Source organism: Durio zibethinus, chromosome 16, assembly GCF_047325235.1.
Source record: "Durio zibethinus cultivar Kanyao isolate XHJ-2024 chromosome 16, ASM4732523v1, whole genome shotgun sequence".
In the NCBI taxonomy this organism is placed as follows: domain Eukaryota; kingdom Viridiplantae; phylum Streptophyta; class Magnoliopsida; order Malvales; family Malvaceae; genus Durio; species Durio zibethinus.
This window is the reverse complement of record NC_143177.1, coordinates 6,905,474-6,916,012: the sequence shown is the minus strand read 5'-3', so window position 1 is coordinate 6,916,012 and position 10,539 is coordinate 6,905,474. Positions and strand designations below refer to the sequence as shown.

At 28.9% G+C, this 10,539-nt stretch overlaps 1 protein-coding gene across 2 annotated transcripts; it reads right to left on the bottom strand.

Moving 5' to 3' along the window:
• Positions 1–7,328: 7,328 nt before the first annotated feature.
• LOC111290797 (E3 ubiquitin-protein ligase At3g02290-like) lies at positions 7,329–10,294 on the bottom strand. 2 transcript variants are annotated; one of them, XM_022882279.2, is made up of 6 exons: positions 10,156–10,294; positions 9,377–9,445; positions 9,051–9,281; positions 8,192–8,630; positions 7,885–7,994; positions 7,329–7,654 (listed from the first exon to the last, which is right to left on the bottom strand). In XM_022882279.2, the coding sequence occupies exons 3-6, from the start codon at positions 9,168–9,170 to the stop codon at positions 7,628–7,630; spliced, it is 696 nt and encodes a 231-aa protein (XP_022738014.2). In that variant the 5' UTR covers positions 9,171–9,281; positions 9,377–9,445; positions 10,156–10,294; the 3' UTR covers positions 7,329–7,627. The 2 variants fall into 2 exon arrangements, with proteins under 2 accessions (XP_022738014.2, XP_022738022.2); XM_022882287.2 differs by having other exon boundaries at positions 9,051–9,229.
• Between the last annotated feature and the right edge of the window lie 245 nt (positions 10,295–10,539).

Sequence of the window (10,539 nt, the reverse complement as noted above, 5' to 3'; positions counted from 1 at the left end):
TAGCAATTTTCCATTTAGATCCTTTTCCATAATTTGTAGTTTAATTAGGTTTAATTTATTGGTAATTTTGTTATATTGATTTAAGGTAATTAATTCACTTAAAATTTTTTGTAAAATCAGATATACCAAAAATGTGAAAATTGGTACTTATCCCTAGGTCTAGAACTCTCGATCCCTGAAGAGACTATCATAACATTTAAGTCTAATAACTGACCCATTAGACATAAAAAAATACGTCAAAAATCTTTTTTTTACCTATGTGTGATTAGTCACTCATATGAATCTATCCCTTTTAAAGTTATCCTAAGTGTAAACTAAGAGTTTACATCAACAAAATTAAGTTTAGAAGTTGATTACATGTAAAGAAGGTTTTAGTATCCATTACACTCAAAATTGGTACCAAATTAATTATATGTTATCTTACCTAAATGTCAATCAAAAATGATTTTTTATCATGTAAATCATGCAAAATCAAAATCAAAACATGCAATATTATAATAATCAAGCCATGTAAAATAAATCATGCAAAAATATAAAAAGTCATACCAAAATCATGCAAAAACATGCAAAAATTATAATGCAAATAATAATTATGCAAGACTACAAAATATCATGCAATAATTATCATGCAAGAATATAAAATATCATAAAATATATTAATAATCATGCAATAAGAACATCATGTAATAACATATCATGTAAATAATAAGCTGTCCAAATTAATGACTCATGCAAGCAAATTAAATTCATGCAAAATTATGCAAATATATATTATAATTATTCATGCTAAATATAACTTATCAAAATTTTTTATTTTTCATCACAATTAACTCAATCACAATTAAAAATAATAAATAAAATGCAAAACAAAAGAGCAATAAAAAAAATCAAATCAAATAATAAAACAACAAAAAAGCAAAAAAACAAAAAAAAAAGGGTTTGCCAATCGGGTCGGGTCAGGACTTAAAGTAACATGGGTCAGCTTCTTTACTTCTATCCAAAATAGCAGCATTTTGTGTGAAGCTCCTTTCAAGCCAAAAATGACCTCTGCCTTCTCTTTTCTTTTTCGAAGCTTCTTCAGATGGTTAAATACCACAACAAAACCAACAAATCGATATTCCTTTTGAGAATCCGGCGTAGATCCATTGTTCAGCCACCGCCAACTTTAGTATGTTGGAGATTGCATACTCTTCTTCGATTCTCCTTGCATCATTCTTTTCTAACTTCTCTTCAAATTCTCTTCAAAAACCCAAAACTCAAGAACACCAATGACCTAACCCAAAAAACCAGCGTCTGCCATCACCAAGCCGTCGATCATTCATCTCCTCCTTCCTATTTTTTCTTTTCTGTTTTGAAACCCAAAAACTCCCAAAAAACTTAGACCAAAACCCAAAGAAAAGCCCTGTGAAAACTTGCAATTTTTACTTTTTGCCTGTAGTGAGTGCTTTGTTGAGTTATGAGTTGTGTTTGTTGGGTTCGGGTTCTATGTTTATTGTGGTTGCTTGATTTTCTAACTTTGGGTTCAATTTTTGGTTGAATTTTCTGCATGCATGGGCTGCTATTTTTGGAAATTGATTTCAGGTTTACTGGGAATTGAGGGTGCTTTCTGGGTTAATTTTGGGTTTATGTTGGGATTGCTAGATCTTTGTTGCTTTCTGGTCATTGAGAATTGTTTGATCGATTCTTGCTTCTTTGTTTCCTGAAACACCAAAATCTTGCTGCCAATTGCCTCTGTATTGATTGTGAATTGCTGCTTGCTAATTGCTTCTGTTTCATTGCTGGATTCTGTTCATTGGTTCAACCGACTGTCTTGTGTCTCTGCAAATTGCTTCTGAAAATTGGGCTTGTTACTGTATTTCTGATCTTATTGCCTACTGCCTCTGTTGCCGTTGAATTACTTGAATGCTTACTGCTGAATTGCTTCTGAATTGTTTGATTGCTTGTTGCTCCTGATTCCTTTTGTTCACAGATTAAGGTTCCTTTTATAGGGATTCAATCCCTTTAGTTTAGGAAATTATAAAACTCTACCAAATCTAGAAAAACTTTTCTTAAGATTCGATTTTTGTAATCTTTCCTTTCTTTCATTGAATTTAGCCTTAGGCCCAAGCTTTCCAAGATTAATCCATCATTAAGTTGCACAAATTCAAACCGAATCCAAAGCAGATCAGAATCCAAAATCTTCCTAGAAACCAATTCACACATTATTTCTTTTTTGGGGTTTTTTTTTTTTTGGACTTTGCTGACTTTTGCTTACTTCTTTGACTTTGACCAAAAAGAAAATTAAATCAAAAAAATTAAAATTAAAATTAAACTTAAACATAAAACCAAAATTTTAAAATTAAAACTAAAATCAAAGACCAAAACCAAAATCAGCATTTTTTTTGGATTTTGAATCTTTGACCCCAAAATTCTTTATATTAAGGTCTAATTTAACTCAAAGCTCATTTTGATTAGGGAAAAATTTTCAAATAAAATAGGGTGTTTACAGATATAATAATCTGTATTACTTTTATAACTCGGACATTTTTTATATTTTTAAAGGGTTAGTAATATAATCCTTTACATAAATAAATTTTTGGTTTGGAATAAGGGTTTATTTGCCACAAATAAAAGGATAAAGATTTATTTGAATATAATATAAGTATAAAAATTTATTTAAAAAAATAAAAGACTTTATGGACTTTCTTAATATTTTAGTCTTTACAGAAACATTTTCCATTTCCTCAAAACTATGGCATTCAATTCAACTACCTTAGTTTGGACGGTTTACTGCTCCGCTAAGTAGCATTCACATATTGATTCTTTTGTATCTTGAATCAACTAAGGTAGTTGTAGAACCTTATAAAATTTAATTCTAGCGTTGTTTACTTGATTTTTTTAATATCTTAATCATGTATATTACTTAATCAACAATTTTTAACTATTTTAAAAATATTTCTGACAAAGAATAATTGAGTAATAATAATTTTCGAAAGATGAAATCATCTAAATAAATAAATTACAAAATTACAAAAATAAAATATAATTTTGAAAGGAAATTAAGTTGAATACTGAAAAAGATAAATAAGTAACAAAATTATAAAAGTAATATATCTTTGAAATGAAAGTTGAATATTGGGAAAAATGGTGTAGCAAATAATAATGTTTGCAGGCCTCAAGTTATATGTGTTATTTTTTATTTTTAAAATAGCGTAATAATAAGAAATTTTGAAAATTGATGAACATAAAATTGATATGTATATATAATTTTATATTTAGCAACTCTATCTTTTTGTTTTTAATCATGTCCTTTTGCACATTTATTTTTTAAAAAATCAATATAATTTATTTTATTTTTAAATTTAATATGCTTTTGACTTGAAAACTGACTACTTGGTTAGTAAGTCTTTTATTATTATCATCTTATCTACAGATATTTGTGTGGATCTAATCCCACAAAAAAGTTTATAAATAATATTTAAAATGATGTTTGGATAAATATAATTTATATAATTTTGAAAGGTTTTGATAATTGAAAAAAAAAAGTTAGAAGATTTCTGTCAAAAGAAAAAGAAATTGAAAAAAATGTTTTTTTTTTTATATAAAAACAAAATTATAATAGTAATATAATATATTTTGAAAGGAAATTGAGTTGTAAACTAAAAAAAAAAAAAAAATCTGTTGTGCATACATTTGATAATTTTTTTTTTTAAAATTTAGAAAAGACACAATAAGTAATAAAGGAGAAATCAAATTCCCTGTTAAAGGCTGAACATATTTGAAATATGAATTTGATAGCTTTATTGAAAACGAATTTATAGTGTTCTTTATATAGTTTCTAATTCATTGTTGAATTGTGAATCGGATTAGTCAAAAGGTATGGATTACTGTCATAAATGGTTTTCAAATTATAATAAAATATTTAATATGTTATTTGGATTTAAAAAATTTTTAATATGATACTTAAATTATAGATTTGTTGACTAATATAATACATATTGAGTTGTTTATCTGCTAAGTATCATCATTTAAAGTTAGACATGTTAAAGATGAATATTATATTGGTTAATAGATTCATAATTTAAGTATTATATTAAAAAATTTTAAAATTTAAATATCACATTGAACGTTTTATTATAATTTAAGGGGTTAGTTATAACACTAATTCAAAAAATATCGACATTCCTTCACTTATATTATTTTGATTATATTGAATAAAATATAGAAAAAAAAGTTAAAAAATGTGTGTCAAAACGAAAAAAAAAAATTAAAAAAAGGTTATGGAGCAAAAAAACAAAGGTAATATAACTATGAACGAAAAATTTGTAAATTGAAAAAGAAAAAAAATGATATTGCACATAGGCTGAAAAACGCAGGATAAGTCTTGAATTATAATTAGTATGCATAGATAATTTTTAAACCATTTGAATTTTAAATGTCTAACATATTTAAAAATAGTGAATTGAGAAAAATTTTGTTTGATAAATAAGATAAAACATATAAAAGGTTAAAAAGACTTGAATAAAATTAATTTTTATAAGTTTGAAACATTGAATAATTGATTGAATGATAATTGTGAAAAAATAAATTGATAGAATAAGATTATTTGATAAATAATGTAAATTTAAGTTTCAAATAACTATCTTATAGATCGATTTGATTATCTTTTGCCCTTTAGACTAAAGACAATTAACATGGAATCAACTGGTTTGACAAACATAAACTAAACTTAGATTATGTATGAAACAGTAGTCAACTTTCATCTTTGAGAGATTGACTGTTATGGTCGAAAATGAGTGAAATTAATTTCAAATTCTAAAAGAATCGACTGCTCTTATTTGATAATCTTTTAAAAAATGGTTCGAGATTATAACAGTCAACTGCTAATAAAAATAAAGTCAACTTCTTTATAGGAAGCTGTAATTGAAACCTTTTTGGAAATTAAAAAAATTTGATTGTTATATAAAGCAATTGACCGCTCAATTATCGAATGCTTTTTAGAAGTTGAAAGAAGTTGACTACTCTAAGGAAGAATCAATTGCCCAATTTCAAATAACATTTTGGAAATTAAAAATATAAAAAGATAGTCAACTATCTTTTTGTTGGAGTTTACTGCTTTATATGAAAAATTATAGTTTCTTAAAATATGAAAAATAATTTCTCTTGGAATGAAAAGATCAATTAGTTTAATGAACCAATTCATCCTTAAATTATTTAGAAGGACATCTTTTCAATAAACAAAAGTGATTTTTTATTAAAACAATACAATTTAAGAGTCGCAATCTTAGAAATAAATCTTTACAATAGAAATTGTTGTGAGTTCATTTGATATAATTGAGAAGTATTTTTCTTTTCTTTTTTTTTTTCATTTTCTCAAGTTAAAGGTTGTTTTTTTTAGCATTGTTTGCTATAAAAATTTTGTTAAAAACAAGGTATTTTTGTCTTTCATCAAGGAGGTTTAATGGGTTAGTTTTTCTAATGTAAGGAAAACCAATGCATAAGCTTCATTGTATCTTGGAGACTATTTTCGAATCTCTTTCGAAATAAGCTTTAAGGAAAGTGACATTGTAGCACATCTTGAAGCCTTTTTTTTTCATGATTGAATGTTTCATTTGTTCTACTCATAAAAGAGAGACGCTACAAAAAATCTCAAATTCAAACATTAATTACACATTATGTTTTATACTTTGAGCCTTGTATTTTCTAACAGTACGTGCCATTTATAGGCTAAAAAACATAGGTTACTTCTTGAATTACAATTAGTATATATAGATAATTTTTAAATCTTATGAATTTAAATGTCTAACATATTTTAAAAAATGAGTTAGAGAAAAACTTTTTTTGATTTAATTAGGATAAAAGCATATAAAAAATAAAAGATTTGAATAAAATTAATTTTTGTAATTTTGAAATATTGAATATTTGATTGGATAGTAATTATGAAAAAATTGACTAGATAAGATTATTTAGTAAATAATAATGTAAATTGAAGAATTATTTATGGAATTTTGTGTCAAAAATATAAATTATCTATATAAGCATTTATGTGGCATATTTTAACAATTATTCATCTAATTTTAAATATACATATATATATATGTATATATATGTATCAAACACATCCATGACATATTACTGTCAATTTATGTTGATTACTTTTTAAGAGAAATCTCATTCTAAAAAAAGTGTAATTTTCTCCGATTCACACGTTTAAAATTTCGAATAACTATCTCGTAGTTCGATTGGATTGTGTTTTGCCCTTTGGAATGAAGACAATTAACACGGTCCTTGCTAATTATCAGCCCATTTTTTTCACGTTTTTTTAGTTTAACAGAACTAGTCTTTCTCCAAAAAAAAAAAAAAAGAGTGGGGGGGGGGGGGGGGAGTTTCTAATTTTTGACTCTTGTAGTCCTATAATGATCAAACGCTACCCTTTCATTACCAAGCTATTGCTCTTTACGTTTTACGATTTGCATGAATAAAACAAGGCTGACAAGTGAATAATGGAAAAACTAGTAAAGTACCCCTTTTCTTTGTGATGACATTGACAAGAAACTTAAAAAAAAAAGGAGCAAAGAGTTTCATATTTTCAAACATTAAAGCCTCCAAAATGGTCGACATTGATTTGCATCTACATGTTAATATGTTGGGTCCTATTTTGTAAAGAGAGAGCACTCAAAGACCTCAACAAGGTAGTTGGAGGTCATATTTTCCTTCCAAGTCGCTAATAAATGGAGTAGTGAATATACTAAATTGAAGTCTACAGTATCACAAGTACGTTGGAAAAAGAAATCTGCTCTCGGCAACTAATTGTTTGTGTTTTACACGAGTATACGAATAGATAGGATTACGAGTCTCGAATCCAACTTGGACCTCTATAATTAGTCGATCGGCAAATAAATTATGGTTATACCAGTGAGAAAAAGCTTATACATTCAGCATGGAAATATCAACCTGCTAAAATTCAACCTTAAATGAGTTCTATGAGTCTTGGAATTAATTCGAAAAGTATATTGAAATACGAATCTAGATTATCCTAATCTAATCTAATATTATGTTAAAGAACCATCAAACTTATTAGATAAATCTGGAAAAAAAAAAGCCAAACAATGGTTAAATCTTACATCCTATACTACAAACAAGATATGACCAAAATAACGAGACTTACATGACATGCACCTGCAAAAATCAACCCTAGTGCGGCTTAAGATTCACAAACAACTTAATGTGAAAGTTGAACATAATGGCTGCCATCAGAGGAAAATGCACAAGTATAAATTCTTTTATTTTATCCCATGACTAATCCTCATACTTTTTGTAACATGAGCATATTTAGTATAGGTAACAAATGACAGCTGATATTGACTGTTACACGTCATCAAGTTGATTCCATGAAAGTTATGTTTACAGGCAGTTAATATAACTTCACACAAATTATTAGCTTTTTTACATAGAAAGTAACATCATGAGCATTGTAAGTATGAGTACCAAGAAATTACCAGGTTGTAAAACTAGTAACAGATAACAAACAAACACCTCTATACATGCGATGCCTCTTTAAGAAAATATCAGAGCGCTTAAATATACCGATACTACCTGCTGCTCTATACGTATTTGCTCCATTGCATTGGAATCAGATGCAACAGACTTAAGGGCTTTCACAGAACTCCATCTCCTGAACCACAAAAGAAATGGAAAGAAGGTAGTCAACAAAATTTGTATATAACCCTGGTATGTTTAAATGAGCTGCTTGCTTCCTATTTTCTCAAGCCGAAAGGCAAAACCAATCAACAATCCTGGTAGTCATTGTCATTCACAGTATTACAGAATTTACCCTGACATATCTAAACTACACTACAGAGACTGCACATATCTGCAGTTTAGAATGAGTAACTTGGTACATACCTTGCCACATATTGGACAACTTTCGCTCCTTTCCAACCATTCATAAATACAACCAAGATGAAAATGGTGTGAGCAGCGTGCAATGATTTTAGGATTTTCAAGGGTATATTCTGCAAGAAATTAATCACTTATATGAATATAAGCATAACTTTAAAATGCTGAAACAAATTACCTTTTTCACTCTAACCACTATCACCACTGCTTAGTAAAATCTTATCAGACACCTATATTGAAAAATAACAAGCATACCAGTACAACCGTAAAACACAGTTCTTTCTTCTTTAAAGACATAAATATGCTAAATTACCATCAAGACAAGTGGGGCAGACATCTTCATCTTCAGATGAAGGCTGCATATAATCAGGTCTATATGCAACTTTTGGTGCCAAAGTCCTCTCTGATGACTCAGGATGGGCAATTTTAGAGTCTTCTTCTGACTCCACTCCATTCCGTTTCCTCCCAATACCCAATGATTCCATACCAGAACTGCTCATATTTCTTCTTAGTGGTTCTGTTTCGTCTTGAAAATGAGTCACAGACTTATCACGCCTAGAGACCAAGCCATCACGCTGCAAGCGAGAGTACCTCTGCTCAGTATCATAAGGGACAGGTCTGGAAATTGTAACATGAGTTTCGTTGGCTGAATTATCTGGTATTGTGGTAACAATTGCTGTTGATGACAGAGAAGCTGCCTGGATCTGGGATGAAACATGCCGCCCTTCCAATCTATTAAACAATGCACTATACTGCAGATCAAAGAAGAAACTGAAAATTAAGAAGTTATTTCATCAAACTAAACTTAGGTAAAAATTGGGTTATATGACATCGTGAATGCAACAGAACTAGTGCACTTGCCTTTCAAGAGAAACAAAGTACATATAAAATCTTTGTACAGCTAATTTAGCATCTAAAGTTCTTGTTCCAAATTTCAGAGAAATCTATCTAGGAGTATTTATAATCTTGATTATTTTCTTTCTTAAATAGATTAATTTCATGCAAATTGAGGCTCAAAGCAATTAACAAAGTGGCCTTGATATCTGCGTCATACCTTACCTTTGGTATTTATAAATATAAGGGCATGTATCAGCAGCATAAAAATGAAAGCAAGCCGATAAGAATAACAGGTTGCTTTTATGCAGCTAACCACAAGATAAGAAGAGACGTACCCCAGTGAATAGCTGGTAGAAGAAGAATCTTAGGCAAATACAGTGCCTATATATTGAATTGCTAGAATAAGCATATTCTTCATAGTCATCACCACATGGACAGCAGCAAAAAGCACCCATTTAAGCTTGCAATATATGTATTTCGGATTACTCAATTTAAGAACAGCTTTTAAAGCTTGCTGAGAAATTTATAAAAGAAAATTGCTTCAGCTTCCAAATGCAAGACAAAACCTATGGGATTGAGAAAAAAATGAATAATATGACTTGGGAGAAAAAAATTTTACAATGTAAAGCAGATTTGATATATTCATGGGAGAAATAAGAACCTTGATAATTCTTTTGTCACAAAAGCTGCTCAGTTCTTTGGTGTTTTGACTGAATTCTGAACTTCAATTCTTACAACAAAAAAGAAATCCGACACAAAGTTAATGACAACAAATTAGGATAACGCTAAGCAGCAAGAAAAAGACTAGATACCTCCTTCATTAGGACCTTGGCGGGTGCCATTCAAATTGGGTTTTTTCACGATAAACAGTACCACAAAAATACTTCGGTTTGTTTGGACCAAAAAAAAAAAAAATACTGCATTTTGTTTTGCCATAACCATAGAAGTTTCTCTTCAACAATGAGCTAACTCACAATATGTAAATTTACAAGTTAAACCAAACACATTGAACATTGTTTTTCCTTCAAATGCAAAGGTTCCTCTTTTTTTTTTTTTTTGTTTCAAATGATCAACAGTACAGACAAGGGAAAATTTTCCATCAAAAGGGTGATAAAACAACCAAAATAATCAGCAATGATCGTTTTCCATTAGAGAAATGAAATGCCACAAAGAAATTACAATCTCCTAGAATAAAAATTACTAATTCATAAAAATTTGCAAGTCCAGAGTCAACAAGTATACATATCAACAAGAGAAAGAGGCAATCTACTATCTTATTTTTTTAACTAATAAGCTGCAAAATAAAGCTAACACAGCGCAAAAACAGTAACTTTTTTCTTTGAGCAAAAAAAAAAAAAATCAAACTTGCTCTCAGCACATGAAAGCATAAAAAAAAAAAAAAAGAAAAAGAAAACCAGGAAGTAAGGAAACCACGCTTACTCATCATCAACTATTAGACCATCATTTTCACGATCGCAGGATCTCTTACATATATATAAAAAAAAAAAAAAAAACCCTGAAATTTAGGGTTCCTGTAAGAAGAAACGAAGAAAGACAAGAGAGAGAAGAGGGGAACTTTCTATTTTTAAATATATGCTAAGAGAATCTAACATGCGCCTTAGACGGAAGACAAATAAAAAGGAATTTTTTTTCTGATGCTTTGGGGAAGGAAGAGAGGCGCTTTAATTGCAGAGTTTACGGGCAAATGCAATGAAATGGATTAGGTGACCGCTTAGACCAGCTCAGCCCATCATTAGTATAATCATAAGGCATTTATATCCTTTTTGTCTCATTAATTTTGGATTTGGGTTAATTGCCGACACC

Excerpts from the sequence above, each read along its gene's own strand:
- LOC111290797 (XM_022882279.2), bottom strand. The coding sequence starts at position 9,170 with ATGGGTGCTTTTTGCTGCTGTCCATGTGGTGATGACTATGAAGAATAT. Across the intron at positions 7,995-8,191 it reads CTGCCCCACTTGTCTTGATG|AATATACCCTTGAAAATCCT; the intron begins GTAATTTAGCAT and ends AATTTCTTGCAG. Across the intron at positions 7,655-7,884 it reads GTTGTCCAATATGTGGCAAG|GAGATGGAGTTCTGTGAAAG; the intron begins GTATGTACCAAG and ends TTTGTGGTTCAG.